Source organism: Sceloporus undulatus, chromosome 3 (assembly GCF_019175285.1).
Source record: "Sceloporus undulatus isolate JIND9_A2432 ecotype Alabama chromosome 3, SceUnd_v1.1, whole genome shotgun sequence".
NCBI classification, from domain to species: domain Eukaryota; kingdom Metazoa; phylum Chordata; class Lepidosauria; order Squamata; family Phrynosomatidae; genus Sceloporus; species Sceloporus undulatus.
The window spans coordinates 159,872,808-159,895,987 of record NC_056524.1 but is presented as its reverse complement, the minus strand read 5'-3'; the positions used below and the strand labels follow the sequence as shown (position 1 = coordinate 159,895,987).

Below are 23,180 nucleotides of genomic sequence, written 5' to 3'. Positions count from 1 at the left end.
ATCTTCTCAGGTTTTGCAAGATATGTGATATTTCTAAAACAGAATGGGAAATCTTGGATTTTGCCATTTTGAAAAATAGGAATCTGACAGGGTTTAACTTGAGAGGTTACGGGTGGGTGAAAAAAACAGCACACTGTACTTGTGGGTGGTTTTCTTTAATTTTAGACTCTTTTCAGGTGAAAAATTGCCCCAGATCAGCTCAATTATAACCAGGGGTTTTAGGAGGGCATTTAGAAGGCTTTGGTGAGACTCCCAGGAAATGTGAGGATGTAAAAGTGGAGAAAAGCCAAACTTTCCTCGCTCCTGCTTTAAATCATACAACATCTGGCTGAAAGAAGTGTGAACAACAGTGCCTCTCTCATGCCACTGTGTCTCTTAGAAACAATCATCTTCCATGTGAAAGACGTGGAAATGTTTAAAAAGAACCTTATAAGATTTATTTTAAAGCTGGAATAGTTTAATGACTTTCAATGCTAGGAGGAGACATGGGATAATTACCAAAGAAAAATTAATAGTGAGAGTGGGTACAGAACCAGCTCAATTAGAACACCCTGCTGAGTTCATTTGTAAATTAAGTAGTGCTGAATTGCTTTACACAGGGACAAAGTGCATGCTTTATTATAAATGTGCATAACTATGCACTGGGAGGATGTTTTGGTGAAGCAAAGCAGCTTTGGAAGACTGCAGTTTTGTACAGTATGATGGGTGGGCACCTGTGCACATACTGAACTTTTTGCTGGTTTGTCTTCCATTTTTCTGCACTAAGCTGTTTCTTTCCTGCCAGATCCTGGATGCATCCTTGCATTTGCATCTATATACGTGCATGAACGCACATGCATGTGTATGAATGAGAGAGAGAATGAGATGGCAAGGAAGCACATGCATGGGTGGGCAATACAATTTGGCGCTAAAAAATTGCAGGTAAAAAAAGGATTCATTATGCCCCTGATCTGTCATTGGGGTTGGCACTGTTGCTGAGGCCCATATTTCTGTAGAGGACTCCAGTAGCCTCTGGACCTGCTACTTTCCATTCTTGCCTTTTCTTCCTGTTTTCCTCTCCTTTCTGAATAATCAAGCAATAACTAGAGAAGCAGCAGCCTTCATTCCATCCTTTCCCTCTCCAGAAAGCTATTTAGGCTGGACCCAAACAAAGAGAGCAGAAAGATAGAGAATGGACAGGGGTGAGAAGGATCCTCCTTTTCCAACTGTCCCCAAACCTAGGGCAGGTAGTAGTCTGACAGGTACTTGGATGGCTGCTGATGATAGGGACAACAATGGCATCCACATACCTGTAGGGATGGTTTTTTATCTATCATCCCTTTGGCAAAAGCTAATGCTTCTGGAGTTGCAGACCGAATGTTGTCTACTCTTCCCTCTTCAAACCGGCGTATGGATGCACTTTCATAGGTAGGAACAAGTCTCCCATGCAATCTACAGGGGAAAATGAGTAGTGATTATTTTTTCCTCTCTGGAAAAGAAAACAAATATCCCATCTGGGTTTCTCTTTTGCTTCACTACTCTGGTATAATTAACATAATATAATTTAATATAATATATTAATATAATGTAATAAATATTCCTCTTCTTTTTACCAAATAGACTTGCATATGAAGTGTAGGAATGACAGACCCTTAAAACCATTTGGGATTGGTGCACATACAGTTTAATTTATTTGTAGAAAACTAACAAATTAATCCATTAAGTCTGACATTACTATTAGTAGAACAGTTGTTTGCTATACGCTCAAGGAAAGTTTTGTTTTACGCCATGTAATGACATCATTGTGCCATTGATCATTTACTAACAGGATCACAACTGGTTTTATTTAAATACAGCAATAAAAATCCCCAGGGGCTGTAAATGTACTGTATATACGCAACCATAAGTCAAGAAATTTATATCCCAAAATTGATCCTAAAATCTTGGATCAACTTATATACGGGTCAATACAGGTCAGAAAGATCCTAAAAGAAGTACTACCTAGATGCCTCACTTTTCCTGCCTTGGCAGTGTCTACACAGCACAGGGCCAAATCCCTGATTCAAGTGTAGATTGTCTTCATGAAGGAAGGCCAGTTCCACAATGAACCCACCTTGTCCCTTTCTAAATCATATTTTAAAAACTCACCTTTTCTTCAGGATTTTGCAGTAAAACCTGGAGCACTTAATAGATGTGGTGGACAGCCATTTACACATGTATCCTACTGTGCCGCCTGGTGCCACTGTCACACCCGCTGAGGTACCCAGCCATGAGATTGATGCTGGGTGCATTGTTTCCAAACTCAGAGGGTGCAACTTGTGCCAATGGTACCAGCACTAGCTGACACAACGGGATGCATGTGCAAATAGCCATCTGGTGCCACTAAGGAGTGGGGAGGTAATGGGTGGAATCTGGACAGCTATGAGCCCAGAATCTTCCAGCAACAGCCCAAAGTATTCTACCCAGTATAGATGAGCCCTAGGAAACATATATAAATGACCTATTGCATAGTTATCTTGCTTCTCAGTTTGTCCATTGCATCTAGACACTACCAGAGCTTGGAAAAGTTACTGTTTTGGACAACAACACTCATATCATCCACCCAGTGTGGTTCCCTGGAGGATTCTGGGAGTTATAGTCTCAAAAGTGTAGGTCCCCTCTCCCTTGTTCTGGATATCACATTACTATGGTGGTGTTTGGCCTTACTGGAATATTTTCTACAAAGGCTAAAATGTGGCCAGGTTATCATACTTTCATCATGTGGAACAGGTTGCAGTTTCACATGTGCATCTCATGGTGAAAAACCTCCATGTAGAACAACATTTGGAAATGTTTGCCATTTTTCTTTTAAACACTGATGTTTTCCTCAGGCCAATTAAAGAGGATTTTGAAGCCATTTGTGAGAACTGCTACTGAACCGGGATTATATAGCAAAGTTGTGGGGGAGCACCTTCATTCTGAAGAATGTCCTTTGTTCACCTCCATCTTCCATTCTATTCCCCCTCCCACTGCACCTTTTTAATACTACACTGACAAATGATTTCCATCTAATAAAGCTAATTTTTTACTTGGCTCCAGGGTCTCTCATTTAATTTGCCCATTATATTCATGATCCTTTAAGCATGAAAGTTTGCTACTATTCAGAATCTAATGGCAACGAGGATAAGCTGCTTCCATCTGTACTCAGGATTCATCTGCTAATTAGGCCCTATTATTCTTCAGCTTGTTAATGCCAAGTGGGTTTATATGACTGATAGTGGGTGTACTGTTTTCTCCGTTGCCTGATCTAAATCATTGCTGGCCTGCAGATGTTAAATGCAAATAGGCCAGAAGTGGTGAGAATGATCCTACCTCTTGGAGGTGGAAAAGTCAGCCCCACACTTGCACCACCACCTATGTACCTACAGGGGGTGACAGAGATAAAAAGAGATAGCTGGGATTCCCTTGTGTGTTTCCCCTTTGAACTGTGTCCTCTGTTACATTCCCATCAATCTACTGATACTTTCTGCCTGGTCTGACTTCACGTCTGCTTTCCCCTTTCTCCTAAGCTACTTGTCTCCTTTTCAGGTCTTTAATTGTCATGGCTGCATCCTATGGAATCCTGGGATTTGTAGCTGGGGAAGGCACTGGACTCTTTAGAAGAGAATTCTGAACATTTCACATAACTACAAATCCCAGGATTACCTAGGATGGAGCCAAGGCATTTAAAGTGGTATCAAACTGCTATAACTGCAGTGTACATAGGGCTTCTCTCTAGGCCTATTCAAGTGTTACAGTTGTGTATTGATGAAACATTAAACATGAGTGGAGACATACTGGCCCTGTCTCTGTGTTTTCATCTCTATTGCCCTCCACGTGTAGAGGATCACTTTCTCAAGCAGAAAGGCTTCTCTTTCCATAAAGGCTTTCCAGACAATTGGGAACACTGAGGATTCTCAAACATGTATGAGAACCTCCATGGACAGAGGAGGCTGCCCTTTTCAAAAAGTCACAATTGGAGGACAATAGAAATGGGGGTATAGAGAAGGTAAAAAAAAATGCAGTCTTCTACTTTAAGCATTTTATTAAAGTGAGATCCAAGCACTGTCACTATATAGTCTGAGACAATAGCCATGTCAATGTAGTCAACTGGCCCCATCCTATCAGAAATGTAATTTCCTCATAAATACTTTTCTATTGATGCAGAGGGATCTTGTCGCACCTTTGAGATTAACTGTGTGAAAGAAGTTGTAGCATAAGCTTTTGTAGACTTGGTCTACTTCCTAAGATGCATTTGAGATGTTGCAACTGAGGAAGTGGTCAATGAAAGCTTATTCTACAACTTCTTTCACTTAGCTAGTCTCAAGGGTGTTACAAGAGCCTTTTGCATACTGATATTTCAGAATGACAGGGCTATGTTGCTGAATTCTACCCATTTTTCTTTCTGTACATGCCAACACTATATAATTCCTCTCCTACAAGTGTTTTGTTGGCTGCCAGTCTGTATTTATTTTATTTTTTTGGGGGGGGGGGGAGATGTCAATTCAAAATGCCAGTTATCATTTACAAACCCATGTACAGCTTAGGTCCAGGCTATGTGACAGTATGAGCCTGCCTGGACCCAGAGATCTGCAGGAAAGGTCCTTCTCTCAGTTCCACCACCTTCCCAGGCATGGCTGATGGGGACTCAAGATATGGCCTTTGTGGTGACTGACCTTAGGCCCTAGATCACCCTTGCCAGAGATGCAGAACACTTCCTTCCTTGCTGTCTTTCCATCAGCAGGCAAAATGTATATTCAATTGTTTGAATTGTACAGTTTTAAAATTACTTTATATTATAGGCATCTCTTGCTTTTCAACAGTCCACTTTTCAACGATCCATTCTTTCAATCCTTTTTAATTATAATCAGAACCCATACATTTAACGTGTGGTCCACTCCTTTATGCAACCTATTTCATCATGTTTCAATGACTTTCAACACATTTTTGCATGCATTCACAAGATATATATATATATATATATATATATATATAGAGAGAGAGAGAGAGAGAGAGGGTGGGGGAGTTATGTTTGTCAATGGTCAAAATGCATTTGCCAAGCTAAAAAAAAGAGACTGGGTTCTTCATTTCAATGATTGCTTTAGTTCCTAAACTGTCAAATAAGCAGGGGACACCTGTATTTTAAATTGTATGTCATAACTTTTTTACAATAATTCAAATAGTTTAATTTATCTTATGTTGATCTTTTGTATGTTTTTCACTGCATTGCTCTGATTTCAATTTGTAAACTGCCTTCAGTTCCACTTTTGTGAAAAACGTGGAGTATAAATAAATATGACAACAACAGTAACAATAGCATGTCTGAGAGTAGTTCACATGACCACTTAAAAGAAATTAGCAGCACACTGATTATGTTGTATCACTCATAAATCTAGTTGCACCCCATGAAGAAGACTGGGTTCAAATCCCTACTCAGACATGAAATCACTGGATGACATTGGGATCAGCCAAGCTGATCTCACAGAATTTCAGTGAAGACAAAATGGAAATCTTCATAGACTTTAATACAGTAAAAACCACACACTTCCATAGCACTACCCACAATGGCTGCCTCCCCAAAGTAGGCAGTTAAATGAGAGATTTCATGGCTAGAATATGATAAAGGTGGAACAAGTGGGGGCAGGGATAGAAGGAATTAGGCTCCTGGTCCATTTGACATCTTTCCTCTGTCACATTTAGTCCAACTTGCATGGTATTCTGATGTAACTGGATTATTCACTCACTTCTCCAAACAAAAACCAGAAATGTGGGTTAGAGGTTGGGAAATCCATAAACTAATGACATAAAGACTTAAAATCTTGTACTGAAAAATTTACTAAGGGTTTCAACCTGTGGCTAATTTTTCAACAGGATCTCATTTTTTCTTGCAGGACTGAATCTGGGGCAGGACTGAAGTGGAGTAGGACAAGCATAAAGCCTCTTCTGGGTCCTGAATTGGATGTCCTGGACCACCTCCAATTGGCTGCTATTTACACATATTGCTAAATTACTAAATCACATCACATCTCATTTGGTCCTCTGTCCCTCTAAAGGTGAACATGAAGGTGGAGTCCTTTTGCAATGAAAACAAAGTCTCCACTGTGACTTTCTTGCCTTGGGCTCCCCAAAGTTTTGCCCAGAAGTCTCTGGCTGACAAGAGCTAATTTGCTTTGGGTTTGCATACCTATAAAATGCCAGCTGGAGTGCCACTTGGATGTATGCATCTGGGCTCATCTTCTGTTTCTTGATGAATTCTTTCCCATAGTTTTCAAATTTATAAACCATGAAGTCTAGATTCTTAACCAACCTAGAAAATGAGCAGAAACACTAGAGGTGAAAACACAAAGGTCTTGCACAATTTTAAATGTATTTGTTTTAAGCTTCAAGGTGTGTACTTCAAAACGTTGGTGTTTTTGGCTCCTTGGATTCTAGTCACATCTTCAAAACTTTGATCTCAGCTCTACCTGCTGCCCCCCCCCCCCCCGCCACCATACAATCCTCTGTGAGTTGGAAAAATGGAAGGCAGGAGGAACAACCTTTGTAACAGCTGTATGGGAATATGCAAAAACCTTTGATCCTGCATCTCAAATGGCCTATTCAAATGAGTTGTTTACTGTCACTCTCCTCTATACGTTCTCTTCACAATCCAAATGCCCTGTGTACCAACATAAGCCTCTCTTTGCATAAAATGCAAAGGCTTAATGCTAGATCCAATTTACTTCCTGCCCTGTTGACAGTCATTATGTAGGTTTCAAGAACATATTGATAACAATATGCATTATATTGCCGTGGCAAATGTAGAGGTACAGTCCTATGAGAACTCCCATCTCCCCCTCTTTTTGTTTTTGTTCCATTCACAGGATAGTTTGGGGATGGGCAACTGCATGGGGAGGGGGCACATTTTGCCATCAGCTGCCCTGGTTGACCACATGGTAACACCCAATGTGACCACAAATAATGGCACTTTCATGTTCAGCTAATTTTATTTTTGATTTTAGGTTTTAGAAAAGGTATTGGGACATGGGTTTTTTTATGGGGGGTTGTGAGAGTTATCCATTTTGAGTGATTTTTTTTGTGTGTGTGTGGGGGGGAAACATCCCTTTTTGGGGGGACCTTGTGAGATACATACAGCTTATGGGCCACACTTTGCCCACCACATATTTATACATTGGAATAGAGCCATAGTTGTTCTGTCCACAGATTTATGTTAAAGATTAGGTGCAGTTAGCCTCTAGAATTGTACCCAGTGTTTTTCTTGCAAATGGCAGCTGCGGAGGAAACTGGGGAAATGGCAAGGGGAGAAGGTTAAAACTAATCCCCAATCCCCATCTGGGCTCTTTCATTAAGTAATGTGGACAAGTGACTGAAGTTAGAGATTGGGAAAACCATTCTGTTTGGTTTTGACAAGAATTGAGAACTAATTTATTTATACCCCACTCTTCAGCCAAAAGGCTATCAGAGCGGCTTTCAAATTGTTAATTAGACATTTATAGATGTTGGAAACAGGATATCTGCCTGTGATCTAAAAGGATGTCTACGCATATATGTGTGTGTGTAGGTTCTGGATTCTCAAGCAATGGATTTTAGTCCAGTTGGTTCTATCTTTGAAGTTACTTCAGTTGAGTGGTTTCAGGCCAAGGACTTCACCCAACACACCTCCTGAACCACAACTGCACATGCTACTGTTGTTATTTTGGATTTATGTTGTTATAAATCATCCTTAGGGCACTTGTCAGTTGGGTGGCGCGTGTGTATGTGTGTTATAGGGACAGACAGAGATATGCTAAAAATAGGAAGTATGAGTGTGCATTGAGCGATAATCTAAAATGCCATCAAACCTTTCAAGGTCCATGGAAGATTTGCTCTAGATTCTAGTTTGGTTCTCATTCTGGTGGAATTATGCTGGTGTTATAAACTGATGAATCCTATTATGTAGCGGTATGGTAAGATCCATCCCTGCCATTATTTACCTAAGAATAAAGCTGTTACCACACAGGCAATAAAAAACTAACAGCTATATAGACTTCCAGTGTTCACAAGCTTCAAACACTATAGACTGAGTAATTAAATCAGTTAATATTGGGCTATTGGCTGGAATCCAGTTGGTTAATTCCAACTAGAGTAGATTTAAGGTCAAAACAGATGGGCCAAAATGAACATCCTGAGGCCACTGCAACCCCAGTCGGCCCGAGACTGTGGTGACTAGATGGCCCACTCCTGAATGGACTGCCAACAGGTGAGGATTAAATTCACTTCTTTTGCAGGTGGCTTTGGGCCATGTTAGACAGCTTCAGAGTGGTTTCTGGCTACGTCGAAGGCATGCGTCATCTAAATGCCATGCCCCCAAAGCAGCTGAAAACCAGCCTATTTGACCTGTCTGTTTTGCACTTTATTGACTCTGTTGTTTCACAATGAGTTAACTTATAGATAAATCACAATGTTTCAGTGGGTCTACTCTAGTCAGGATTTTGAACAACCTGTAAATTGAAGGCCTGGATGGAAAAATATCTGTCTAACTTTCTGTTTCATTGAGGGTTATCAAGCAATTTTATTTCTATTTCTGTTTGCTATATTTATATATTAACTTTCATCTAACTAAATGCAAGATCCAATTTACTTCCTGTCCTATTGACAGTCATTATGTACGTGAGAAGAACATAATAATAACAATATGTACACCTAGATAAATCGCAATGATTCAATGGGTCTACTCTAGTCAGGATTAATAACAGGTTTTAGACCAATGTGTCTCTTGTAAATTGAAGGCCCTGCTGGAAAAAATATATGTCCAGCAGTTTCTGTTTCATTGAGGGTTATCAAACAATTTTATTTGGGATTTTTGCTACATTTATATACTGACTTTCCTTGAACTATCTCATGGTAGTGTGTATGGCTGTCTTTCTCTCCATTTAATCATCACAAAAAATCAATGATGTGGGTGCGACTGAGTGACAGTGACTGACTGAAAAAGATGCAATTTATTCCATGGCCCTAAAATCCCAGTTCAGCTCTCTAACCACTGGATTGAACAGGCTTGATTTAAATGTAAAGATGTATTAATAAATCCACCCTCTGTCTTTTAACATTTATATCCAATTATTTTTCTCAACTACTAGCAATGGGTGTCTTCTAGCTGCAAAAAAACCTTGGCTGTAAGAGATTAACTTCTGAATTAACTGATTATATTTAAATAACTTTATGCAATATCAAATATCATGTAATGTTACTTCCTGTCCTGTTGACAGAATTCATAGAAAATATAAGAAACAGATTAGCACTATTAAGCATAATCGACCGAGAACCAGAGAAACTATGGGCAGAAGCTAGGGATGCAATAAAGGATGAATGCAGACACTTACAGTAGTCAAAAAGAAAGAGAAGAAACAGTGGGTGACAGATAAAATGCTTCAAGCAGTAGAGGAAAGAAGAGAAGCAAAACAAAAGGGAGACAGGAACAAAGTCAGAACCATGAATGCAACAATACAAAGACTAGTGAGAAAAGACAAAGACAATTACTACAATGATCAAAGCAAGGAAATAGAAGAGAATAATAATAAAGGAAGAATGGGAGACTTTCCCCACAAGATCCAGGAAATTAAAGAAACATTCAAACCACGGACTGGGATGATCTATGATGACACAAATAACATAATTCAAGACCAGGATGGAATAAAAAAACAATGAAGGCGATACATAGAAAAACTATACAAGAAATGGAAAAAAATGGACACATGGAATGAACAGCTATATGAAGATGGTAGAAGGTAGAAGCAGCAGTAAGAGAAATGGGGAAAAACGAATCACCAGGAACAGATGACATTTCAATCAAACTACTACAATTCACACTGACAGCATCAACTCCAATCTTAACCAATATATGTCAACAGATATGGAAAACAAAGCAGTGGCCAATGGATTGGAAATGATCAATTTACATCCTCATCCACAAGAAAGGAGACACAAAAGACTGGAGCAACTATAGGACAGCAGTGCTAATCTCCCATGCAAGCAAAATCATGCTCAAAATTCTGCAACACAGACTCGAAGCACACATGGAGAGAGAAATCCCAGAGGTCCAAGCAGGGTTCAGGAAAGGTAGAGGCACTAGGAACCACATTGCAAACATACAATGGCTAATGGAGTGCACCAAGTAATTCCAAAAGAAAATCAGCATGTGTTTTGTAGACTAAAGCAAAGCCTTTGATTGCATAGATCATGAAAGGCTATGGAATGCCCTTAAAGACATGGGAGTGCCAACACATTTAATAATCCTGATGAGAAATCTGTATGCAGGACAAGAGGCAATGGTTCGAATAGAACACAGAGAAACAGAATGGTTCCCAATTGGCAAAGGTGTCAGACAAGGATGCATTCTGTCACCCTACCTTTTCAACTTGTATGTAGAACATGTTATACGAAAAGCAGGCTTGGTCACAGAAGAAGGAGGAGTGTAATTGGGAAGAAGGAACATCAACTATCTAAGATATGCAGACGACATCATACTATTAGCAGAAACATTGGAGACCTAGAGCAGTTACTGAGAAAGGTCAAAGAAGAAAGTGCAAAGGCAGGCTTACTGCTGAACATAAAGAAAACAAAGATAATGACTACAGAGGATCTTCACAAAGTCAATCTAGACAATGAGGAAATTGAAATATTAAAAGAGTTCCTATACCTGGGATCAAACATAGATCAGAATGGGGACTGCAGTCAAGAAATCAGAAGACTAAGAATTGGGAGGAGAGCTAGAAAAGGTCCTAAAGAGTAAAGATATACAACTAAGGATGAAATCCAGAATTGTACAAGCAATTGTATTCTCCATTACCAGGTATGGATGCGAGCGAGAGACAATTAAGAAAATGGACAAAAAGAAAATGAATTCAGAGATAAGACGTGATGCTGGAGAAGAGTGCTGAGGATACCATGGAAAGCAAAAAGAACAAATAGGTGGGTCCTAGAGCAGATCAAGCCTGAAATTTCCCTGGCGTCAAAAATGACTAAACTGAGGCTATCGTACTTTAGCCACATCATGAGAAGACATGACTCATTAGAGAAGAAAATAATGTTGGGAAAAGTGAAAGGAAGAGAGGAAAACCACATGTTAGATGGTGGACTCAAGGAGGTCACAGGTATGAATCTGCAGAAACTAGAAAGAGTACTGGGGGATAGTGAGTCTTGGAGATGTGTTATCCACAGGGTCATCATGAGTCGAGAGGGTAGTTAACAACAACAAAATATCAAATCTCAGCACAGATATTTTTCTGAGATACCAGCAGAAGTATGGTATACTTGAATAAACAAAAATTAGCATTGTTAGAAGAAAAGATCATCATTCATATTTTCTACCTTATTTTTCACAGTCACACTCCAGAAACCAAGCAGCCTAAAAAAATACAAAACAAGCCTTCACAATTAATCTCTCCTCTCACTGATTAAAACCAATCACTACTCATTAATCAGTTAAAGTTTAAAATGATTAATCCATCATTTAAATTAAGAAAAGCTTGAAGCCCTAATATCTTTGTATTAAAAGTCATGTTGAAAATCTAATATACCTTTGAAGTTTTTCTGCTGATGATGCCAAGAGTCCCTGAATTTCCGGAGAGCATTTCCACCTTAGTCTCCTTGGAGCAGGAAGTTCACTCACTGAATCAGCTCTCACCAGTTTCTTTGCCCCTTCTTTCCTATTTTTTTTAAAAAGCATGGTTATAAAATGTCAATTTATTTGTTATTAATCACTGCAGATATCAAGAAATTATTTAATGCCGACATGAGAGAAATGAGTAAAAGCACTCTCAAAGCTGCCTCTTCCACATTTCCTTTGTACTGTAGTTTGTCACATCTCTGTAGAACTCTGTTAGCGCAGAGCTTGGAGTTACTTTTTGAGAATACAACTGCCAGACTCTCCCTGTCAATTATGTACATTGAACATTCTGGCTATATAATTCTAAGAATTGTACTCCAAAACGTAACTATTCCAAGCCTTGTGTTAGAGTTTATTATTTGTAGCTCAAGCAAATATTGTCTAAAGTGAAAGTGGATCAAGGAGTCAAGTTCTACCCAAAAAACAGAAGGCTAGAGCAAATGACATACCCTCTAGCATTCTTTAAATTAAAATAGCAACATGAATGTGGAATGTGACAAGAGTTGTTAATGAGGAAGAACAGAAAAGCATATCCATACTTTAATCAGTGGGTCTACACAAGTTGGGTTTATCAACCAGTTTTAGGCCTTTGACCACAAGGCATCACTCAGTATCAAAATGTCACTTGAAGTACCAACCAATTCAATCAGCTGAGGGAATAGGCAGGTTCAATGTGGTCATCTTAGAAGAGAGAGGGAAGTGATATTGCTTTTACTTATAGGCGATTGGGGTGGAGGGTGGGTTACTTACATGTGTTTGAGCAGGTGTTCAATGCACTGCACCAGGACGATCCCTTCAAAAGGGGAATGTTCGCACACTGTCCCACAGACTCCGTCTCTTCCCACAACAAACTATGGAAATATATATTCACAGAAGTGAGGTGAGAATCAAATGTCATTCGAATGTAAAATACTAGCAAAATGGATTACTAAATCAGCTGCAAGAAGTAATAACAACAAAAATGATACTGAAAGCCTGTATCTGAGAAAACTAGCCATGCACAGGGTATATCCACACTGTACAATTATGCCAGTTTTATACCACTTTAATTACCATGGTTCCATGCTATGGAATTCTGAGATTTGTAGTTTGGTGAGCTATTTAGGAGGCACCAAACAGGTCTGAAAGGAAAAGGGCTTAGAACTATATCATTTTAATTCTTTATAGTGTAGATAGGAACTCACAATAATTTGGGAACTGTAATTTGGAAGAGTAGTATGGAGAAATTATACCCAGGCAAGGGAATTATATATGAAGGTGGGTGACATTTTGTCACTCTGTGCAGAGTATGATGATTCAAAAACATACACAAAGAGAGAGAGAGCTCTCTAACAAAATCTTGGAGCAAGCAGTTCTTCCTGACAGCCAAGTTGTCAGGAACGGACCACTTTAGGCTGTGTGTGTGTCTGCTGAGAAGATCTGCCCAATGTCAGTTCGTGAATCAAATATTAACCTTAGCTAGGAATAGGGTGATCACATGCCTCTTACAGCACACTCCTCTACTGTTGCATTTTAACACTGTGTATTCTTCAGTGAGGTCTGTGTTGACTGGATTAATGAATTTCATCCAGTCTTCATTCCATTTCCAGCTGCCCTTCCACACTGCAGAAATAAGCCAGTTTGACACAGTTTAACTGTTGTGGTTCAATGCTATGGAATTTTTGGATTTGTAGTTTGGTGGGCCACCAGAGCTCTCCAACAAAGAAGGCTAAAAAACTACACATTTCAGAATTTCATAGCATTGAGTCATGGCAGTCAAACTGCCATGGTGTCAAACTGCTTTATTTCTGTGATGTGGTAGCAGCCTGAGTGACAATGAGTCCCCTTTACCATTAGTAACTACTCCTCAGTGACAATTTTGGGAAAGCCAAGGAGGGCTATGGTTTGGCTGATACTAGGAGCATAAGGGGATGGAGTTTGTGACTTTAATTTGTGAAGGGTGCTGGGAGTTACAGTTCAGTTTGGGGGGGTGTAACTTCTTTAATTTTGATCTTGAAGGAAGCAACAAGTTATTTTCTTCCCACTGCCTTAAAAACGGCAGCGTTCAAAGATTATTCACAGTTTGGGACTTTTCTATGCAAAAACCCACATGATTTTTTTTTCGTTCAGAAAGTGGCATCTGTTTTTTTTGCCGAGGAATCTTGTTTTCTGTGCAGAAAAATCATGCTCATATTCAGCATGAGGGAATTGTGCTATTCAAGTTTTCTTGGTGTTCAGGAAGCATCCCACTTTTAACTGTTGATTGAGAATTTTTGCATATTCATTAGATTCCTAGTTCAGCCACCTCTAATTACATCTGGAAGGATACAATTCCCACTTATACTGTCTGTGTATCTATGGAGTTTATCAGACAAAGGAAATTGGAAGTATAATCCAATGGCAATCCGAACGCAATCATGGGGTTTAACGTTATTGCGTGATAGAGTACCACACACAATTTTTGGGCAATGGGAAGTCCGTCTGAATGCAGTCATGGGGTTTCACGTTATTGTGTGATAGACTACTGCATGCAATTTTAGGCAATGGCAAGCTATTTTTGGGCAATGGGAAGTCAGTTCGAACGCAATTCGAATTCATGTAAATTCGCTGAACTAGCTAATTCACATGAATGCGTTCTGGCCCCACTTTCTTTTCATTCGAAATTAAGAGAAATTCCTCCCATGGGATAAACTCCAATGTGTGTGTGTGTGTGTTTCTGTTTTTCCCTCTCTCCATCCTTCCCTCCATCACCCAAACCATCTACTCATGCACCTACCACTAATTCTTCACAGACAACTGGTATAGTTGTTGGCTGCTTTCCCTTTTATTGCTATGAAAGCATGGTATGCTTCTAAATGTGTATTAGTAACAATGCTTTGACATTATCCAGCTTTGCATTACATGAATCTATTGGACAATAGTAGCCTCATCTTACCTGCATGGGCTTATCGTACCAACGATTGGCACCATTTTTATTGTAACCTCCTCCATGTAGAAGTTGCAAAGCCATGTTGGTATCATTGAGTTCCTCACCACTTGGGCCATCAAGACAAACTAAGCATAAGCTTCGTTCAATCATGTCAAGTGAATCTCGGTTTGTAGAATCTGAGGGGAGGAAAAAAGAAGGATTTGGTGCAATTCATTATTTCCATGTTAGTTCCTCCTCCAAGATAAGATTTATGGCTTAAATACAGTTCTCCGAGAGAAAACAACTCAGAGATGCAAACATTTTGCAAACTTTTGTTCCTGTGGAATGGGTTCACAGGAATTTTCTCTCATTGTGTGTTATAGGTTGACTCTCCCTTATTTAAAATGCTTGGGACCAGAAGTGTTTGGGATTCCAGATTTTTTTATTTTTGGATTTGGGAATACTTGTATTTGCATATATGTTCATAATGAAAAATCTTGGCGATGAAACCCAAGTCTAAACACAAAATTCATTTATGCACCTTCTCTCCTACCATACATGGTAAACAGTGGTATGTTGTTACATTGACATTATAAGCACTCTCACACTTTTTCAGCAATGGTAGATTTTGGCCTTGGTATCTCTGAACAGAAACAGTAATGTCCCTAAAAACAAAGCAGATGTATCAAAGAGCCACTTTTATGGAGAAAAATGATAGGTCCTATGATCTCTGGAGTAAGCAGAGATTCCTTGTTCTTGTAATGGGCTTTGAGTCATAGCTAACAATGATGATGGCAAGATTGGCAAGATTGCAAGATGACAAGATTGGAGATTTCCATGCCACAGGAGACAATACTATCAATTTTCAGCCGCTTGTTCACTAAAAGAAGTAATTCCTTCTAGGTATCTGATAGCACACAATATGAGGAGAACTGTAGTCCCTAGCTGAGATATGGGCTATCTTTGATCCTCCCAGGCATTTTGGACTCTAGTTTCCAGAAGCCCCAGCCAGCACAACTAGGGCCTCATCCCATCCAAGACAATCACTTAAATGTTAACTGATTCCAACATCATTAATGTGGCATGCTAAATCAGAGACTTGCTCTGGAATCAGAGTCAGGACCATTCCAAACGTGAGCCATAGAGATTATATCAGAAAGGGATACTCTGGCTCATTAGTTCCCAAACTTTGGTCCTCCAGATGTTTTGAATTTCAGATCCCAGAAGCCCCAGAGCTTGGCCATCAGTCTGGAATTCTGGGAGCTGAAGTCCAAAACCTCTGATGGACCAAAGTTTGGGAACTACTGCGTTTGCTCAGGATCCAAATAGCACCAACCAAACTGGTGAACAGGGGCCTAGTCAGCCTTATATAAACTGCTTCATGCTTCTGTCCAAGCAGCTTGTCAATGAGTGCCTTGTCTTTTTTGCCCTGGACTTTCAATATTTGGAACTCAGGCACCTCTTTGATGATGTAGCTGCCTCTAGTACCTATGACATCAATTTGTTATTTCCACTATGGAGTGTGTTTACTTAGCTTGATCATCTTTCTGAACCCATGCAGGAAAGCAATAGGTGATATACAGTGGGCCCTTGGTATCTGTTGGAGTTTGGTTCCAGGATCCTTACCTCCACCCACTTGGATACCAAAGTCCATGAATCCCATTCTTTACAATGGTGTAGTAAATGATCCCCTTACAGTGATAGATGGTGCCCTTACAGTGGTGCAGTAAATGGTGCTTTTTTACATTATTTATATTATGATGCACAGAAATTCTGTACTGCCTGGACTTTGACTTGAACCATAGTGAATAGCAAAAAGAATATCTGTGCGTGTTGTGTGCCCTCAAGTTATTTCTGACTTATGGTGACCCTAAGGTGACCCTATTGCAGGGTTTCCTTGGCAAACTTCTTCAGAGGGGGATTTCCACTGCCATCCTCTGACACTGAAAGAGTGTGACTTGCCCAAGTTCACCCAGTGGATTTTCATGGCTGAGTGGGGAATGGAACTCTGCTTTCCAGAATCATAGTCCAAAACGCAAACCACTACACCATGCTGGCTCTCACTACTACTCACTAGTAAGATATATGGCACAGAAATGTTCAGTCTTTTGGATAAAACAAACAAGTAAACATACTAAGGTCCACTTCTCAAACAGCTGATGAGGGAGGGAGGGAGAATTTAATTTCATTCATATTTTAAAAATTAATAAGCCTAATTTGCCTGAAGCTAAGGTGTAGATCACAATGGAATTAAACTTGGACTGCATACTTCTTCAAATCTGGCAGTTCTTAGATCAGTGTTGCATACCTGAATGTGTAGACTCATAAGAGCTGCACAAAATATATAGAATAGGGTAAATTGTATTTTAAAATGAATGTGAATTTCTTTCTGTATTAAGTTGTAGATTGATACAGAAATGAGGAAGGATGGACAGAACAAAAGTAAAATGGCCATGGAACAGAATTAGACTGATTTATCTACCCAAAAGAAGTAAAGCTGGTTCTAGAGTATATGTGTGTGTATGGGCCTTCAAGTCACTTGTTGACTTATGATGACCCCGGGAATGTCATAGGGTTTTCTTAGGCAAGGAATAATCAGCTGTAGCTTTGCATTTCCTTCCTATAGCACCTGGTATCCATTGGTGGTTTCCCATCCAATTACTAACCAGAGCAGACCCTGCTTATTTCCCAAGATCAGATAGGATCCGGTGCCTTTAGGATATTTAGGCCTCAATTGGTGTGTTCCACTTTGGAAAACAAGTGCAGGCCCACATGGTTATATGTTCTTCTTTATAACGAATATGACTGCTTTGCTTAAAACAAAGCAAAAACATAAAACCCATGACAATTAAGACTAGACTTGAATCTTTCATCCTAAGCTTTCATTTTGTTTGAGCAAGACATTTTTTTATAACAAAGAAGGATTCAGTTAGGTGAGTTCCCTCCCCAGCCTCCCTCCTGCAAACTAAAGTAGTACAGCCCAGAAACGGCTTTCCAGATGATTTGCTGCTTATAAGAAATGGTCTTGTTATTTCTCATCTAGAGGATCTTTTTGTCTGAGTGAAGAGTGTTGTTCATACAAAATGAAGATGTTATGAAACCTTACATTTGTATGCTCACAATGGAATGCCTTGAATTTTTATGTTGTGATCCAGATTTTATGGCCTTTGTTAACCATCGGCTTCATAAATTAAACTGGACTTTAGGACTGAGAATGAAAGCAATGTTTTGAGGCATGAAGCATGGGAAAGGCAGAGTACAGAGATGGTTTGGTTTGCTCTTTCTGACCTTCCACAAGGATTGCCCTGGCTTCCGCCCACTCTGTCCTTCCATCAGATGTCAAGAGACCAATTGGAGGCAGTCGCTCCTCTTCATTCTCTGACATTTTGACTATTTTCCGCAACTGGGTAAACAGATCCCCCTCGCTGAGACGGCGGAAATTAATGACAACATCCAAAACAAAAAACTGCAGAGAAAGTGGAGAAATAAAAAAGACAGATCAAAAGTTTAAAATCTATATACTGTATAAAATGAAAAGAAAAGAAGAAGAAAGAAGAAAAAAAGAAAGGTCAATTGAACTTCCTATCTTGTGAGTGTATTTATATATGTCTTGCTCAGGGCCACCAGAACAAAAGAGATCTGAAGGTGATCAAGATGAGAGGAAGCCACTGGTGTAAAAGAAGATTCATTGTGTTCAATAGATGCAGCAGGTGTTTCACAGCAAAGAAAGCCCATTGTTCCATCCATCACAGCAAGCTCCCAGTCCATGGGAGGGTTGCTCTTGGAGGCTACTATGTCCAATAGGCTCCCTCTCCATGGCATTATATTGCTGGCAGAAGGGACTGGAGAGGAATCTGGCTGTGTTCCCCTAGGATAGACACAGACTGAGGACATTTCTGTAAAAATCCACTGCATCCTCAGCAGATGATTTCATCAGCCTGGGTCTGGCTATAGGAACATAGTCAGATGCCTCTCCAATACATCTACTCTTCACCAGCAATGGAATGATCATTGCATGAGGTTATCACAGCAACATTCACCATGCTGGAGTGGTCTTGAGTCATTGTGAAAGGGAAAAGGGAAAATCAGCTTCTGCAAAAACCAGCCAACCAGCCAACCAGTCAACCAACCAACCAACCAACCAACCAGCCAACCAAAAAATGAAAGTGTAAGGGATAATTATGATGAAGTACCAGATCCTATCTGATCTTGGAAACTAAGCAGGATCAGTCCTGGTCAGTAGCTGAATGGGAGACCTCCTATAAATACCAGGTGCTGTAAGCTATATTTCAGAAGAAGGGACTGGCAAAACCATCTCTGAGTATTACTTCCCTAAGAAAACTCTATGAAATGTATCCTGTCATCATAAACCGACAGACAACTTGAAGGCACATACACACATCACTAACAGGCTACTGGCCTGTTATCCACCTGAAGAAGACGTAAAGCTGTTTCTAGAGTGTATGTATGTGTGTGTGTGCCTTCAAGTCACCTGTTGAATTATGAACCCAGGAATTTCGTAGTGTTTTCTTAGGCAAGGAATATCAGAGGTACTTTTTCCAGTTCCTTCCTCTGAAATATAGCCTATATTACCTGGGATTCATTGGTGGTCTGACTGAAGCTGACCCTACTTAGTTCCATGATCAGAAAGGATCTGGTGCCTTTAGGGTATTTAGGCCATTTATGGTACTGTTTTTTTTAAATGATACTTTAAAAAATAGTTTCTACCAAATAAGCTTCCTTCATAGGGGACATTTCTTATGGAAAATGCCACTTTTGAGTTGAAAAGGCCTTCTTTCCACTTACAGCTTGCTAAATTTCAGAAGGGAGGTGAGCCTAGAAGGCTTCTGCTTTGGGTAATGTCATGTTGCAGAAGACCATTTCGGCAATGATAGCTGGATGGCTCCCATGACAGTGAACAGGTCAATGTTCTCTGGGTGTTAATCTGAACATTATAGCAGCTATCTAAAAGTGTGAACATATTTTGGGGATATGCTAGCATGGTGCAATGGTTTGAGTGTTGGACTATGAGTCTGGAGACCAGGGTTTGAATTCTGTTTTGGCCATGTAAATCCACTGGGTGACTTTGAGCAGGTCACATTTTTTCAGCCTCAGAGAATGGCAATGACAAACCCCCTCTGAAGAAACTTGCCAAGCAAACCACATGATAGGCTTGCCTTTGGGTCACCATAAGTTGGAAATGACTTAAAGGCACACAGCAACAAACAACAAATGAATATGCATGGAAACAAACAGCTCCATTGTATTTAGGACATTTGGAATAAACATCAGCACTTGCAATCATTCTCAGACTCAAATCTTGAAAGGCTTCACACACCTGATTATTACATGCAACAATAATATGTTCTGGTTCAGGCATGATATTGCTTTTCTGGGCCACGAGGGTATCTTTGGTATGTCCTGGAAGACGATAGGAAGAAAAGAGTCCATAGTATTGCTTCATACAGAGAGGATGACCAGACAGCTGTCCACGAGCAAAATCAACAGGTATAGCATGGCTGGAGGGACAGAACAAGAGAGACAAAGCAAGAGAGAAAGTAGACAGAACGGAAAAGAAATCTAATCTATCCTTTGTTCTGTTTGCAATTAGATTAGATATGAGCATCATACAAAAATAAGGTTCCAGTATAAGATTCCCACTCCAAAGCTGAAATTCATTATTCTTGACATGCTTTGTATAAACCTATTACACAACAGTATTTGCATTCAGTGGATGGACAATGGGAAAGTAAACAGTAATGCATGCAAAACAAGGACTAAAGAATGATTTATTCTTCCCCCATGCTCCTTTGACCACCACTCCACGGCAATAAAAAATAGGTGTACTGTCATACAATGAAGAGGTCCTACTCCCACGCAGGGTCATGGCCTCTTGCTGGAGGGGGCAGTAGGGTGTTAGGAGGAAGCACATCTTAGAACAAGCAAGTTATAAGTAACAACATTACCTATAAGGTAACTTTTGGTATGACAAGGGCATGGTGTTATTCTTTTGGGTGTGTGTGAAAAACATACTATTAATGCCGTTTTTTGTAATGAATTTTGTTGTTGTTGTTCTCAGTTAAAATGATACAGAGGGATGGCTATTCATGCAGCTCCTCCTTCTGTTCACATGAGTTCTGGGAGACAAAGAATTGTAAATTCCAGGTCTGCATGGCTCAATACTATGGAATTCTGGGAATTGTAATTTTGTGAAACATTTAGCTTATCTCTAACATTGTCATACTTCCCTTACTTTTGTATGATTTTTAACACCTTTTCTTGATGAAGAAGCAAGTGGAGTTTGAAAACTTGCAACATGTATTTTTGTGCATTTTGGTTGGTCGAATAAAGGTATCACTGCTTTGTGGCTTTTGGATGTTAATATACTTTACATTTCTTTTACAGTAATATGTAATGGCCAATATGTCACTTTTTAAAAGAAAAATGTTAACAATAATGCTAATTAAAATATAAATAGAATTCCAAGTTTTGTGTTGAAGTAATTATGTAACTACTTCGGCCGGCAAACTCATAGATCTAATGTGCTGTCCAGATTCTTAATGCCTGGGAAATGCTTGAGATATTAAAAACAACATCCTCCTATTAATCTTACATAAAAAGAAGAAAAACAATCTTCAGAATAACCCACATCTAACTTTTACCACCATGTTTGTTTTTTCTTGAAAGAGACTTCCACACAACTGAAATGTGTAAAATACTATACATCCCATAGCTTTGGTTTTGCACTATATGTTTTAGCCAAATCATATTTTAACACCCTTCATCTTCAAAAATATGTGGGTCTGTGGGATGCCAGATATAAATACTGGGACAACATTCTACCTGAATAATACTGGGTATTCATTTGGATTTAACCTGGGCTATATATAAAGCTTTATTTATTTAAAGTGGTTTATTCTCTTGGTGAGAAAAAAAAGATGATGGCTGCCTGTCTAGTCAGCTGGCAAGAAAAATGATCTCTCTTTAGAATTAATGCGTACAGCTGTTTCTTAAGGGAAGCAATCGAATGACTAGGTTGCACAAAAGATCTGTTTTTGAAAAAGAACTTCTGGAGTGCAAAAGATGCTGGGCCAGTGATCTGGAATGATGAAGATGAATTGGATGGATTTAAAGCAGCCATGTACAAACCATCTATTGTTGTGTGAGGGGATGCAACAGTGTCACTCGGTACATAACCTGGAGGAATTATAAAAAGCAGATCGCATGCAAAAGGACTGAGCTGATGCATTTTTGTTGGGCTGGCAGTCTGGCTATAACAAATGCTGCCGTGCACAACAGATGGCATGACATTTTTGTAACACATTCTGGACTTGGTAAAGCAATAAACAAAATCACCTAGTCACCTATCTGTTGGCCTGCCTATCTAGTTCATATCTTGTCTTTTAAACTCATAGTTACATCGCTTCCTCACCCATTTACGTGGCTAACCTGACTAATTTTCAGTTCAGTAAAGGTCTGTTCCAGCATCTCGAATCTCCTGGTTGGCCTCAACTGAAGGCCTGTTGGTGACCAGAAGTGGCATTTAGGGTGGCTTGTAGATGTTTTGTGGGCTGTTGGGGACTGGGAGTGAAACTGTGTTTAAGGAGCAAACTGAACTCCTTGAAGCCTATTTTCAACTAAAAAGGAAAAGCTTTCTTTAGCCATTTTTTTTGTGTGTGTGGGGAATATTCAGGGCTTAAGCAGAGGTCCAGGGAGCCCAGGGAGTCCAATGACCACAAAACACCCCGTTGAGCATATACATAGTATGAGTCACACAACATCCAACCCCGTGTCTTCTCTGTGACTTCAACCAGTTTACATGTTTCGGTTTTCCCTCCAAGAAATGTTGGGGATTTTATTTCTGAGACAACTAGATTTGCAGGTGAGATACCTTGGTCTTGTAGTTAGTTTCTAAAAAGAATGGTGCCAAGATGTCTTCGATAAGAAACTCAGAACACAGATCCTCAGAGCCACTCCTGCTTTGCTCCACATACTCTAGCATCAAAAACAGGTTTCTGAGCTGAGGGTACCCCACAGCAAATGGGACTGAGCCATATAGAGCCCTGATTCCAAGGAAGGATATTCCACACACTTCCTCCATGAGGGCAAACTACTCTTAAAAACAGGCTTGTGCTGGTGACCTTCAATATCACTTTAAAATTACTAATTGATATAAACTACCCCTAGATTAAATTTTCATATTTTCATCTTGCTGTGCTCCTAACAAAACATTGGTTCTGGTCATAAGAACCAAATTGCTTACGTGTCCAGCAGAGCTTTATAGTCAAGAACTCCGGAAATGAGATTTGCCGCAAACCTGCAAAATCAAAGACAAAGGCAACACAAATTTCTTGTGATTCCAAAGTTCTGCTCTACCTTTTTGTTTTTGACTTTTTACATAGATCACATTGTGTGCACATCATAAGCAGGCAGAAGTGTTGCTGTGGACTCTTTACTACATGATAAACAGCTCATCAATATCACATTACTTACCTGAGCCAGTAGTCTCTGTTGCAGTCTACATACTTAGCTATGTAGCAAAAGTGCAAAAAACCTTTAGTGAATTGTGAAAATGGGCACTACCCAGAAAACCCTTATCCACTGTCTCAATATGTATCAGGTCCCATTGTGCATTGGGTTCCATCAAGCATC

The 23,180-nt window shown here is 39.7% G+C and overlaps 1 protein-coding gene across 1 annotated transcript in view; it reads right to left on the bottom strand.

Annotated features, from left to right (window-relative positions):
* Positions 1–23,180, bottom strand: part of CHAT (choline O-acetyltransferase) — a 68,456-nt gene that overhangs the window by 13,307 nt on the left and 31,969 nt on the right. The window contains exons 5-12 of the mRNA XM_042456293.1: positions 22,792–22,845; positions 19,867–20,047; positions 17,817–17,994; positions 14,556–14,725; positions 12,392–12,492; positions 11,553–11,681; positions 6,182–6,304; positions 1,290–1,431 (exon numbers count right to left, since the gene is read on the bottom strand). Of these exons, the coding sequence (XP_042312227.1) occupies positions 1,290–1,431; positions 6,182–6,304; positions 11,553–11,681; positions 12,392–12,492; positions 14,556–14,725; positions 17,817–17,994; positions 19,867–20,047; positions 22,792–22,845 (1,078 nt within the window). The remainder of the gene's footprint in view (positions 1–1,289; positions 1,432–6,181; positions 6,305–11,552; positions 11,682–12,391; positions 12,493–14,555; positions 14,726–17,816; positions 17,995–19,866; positions 20,048–22,791; positions 22,846–23,180) is intronic.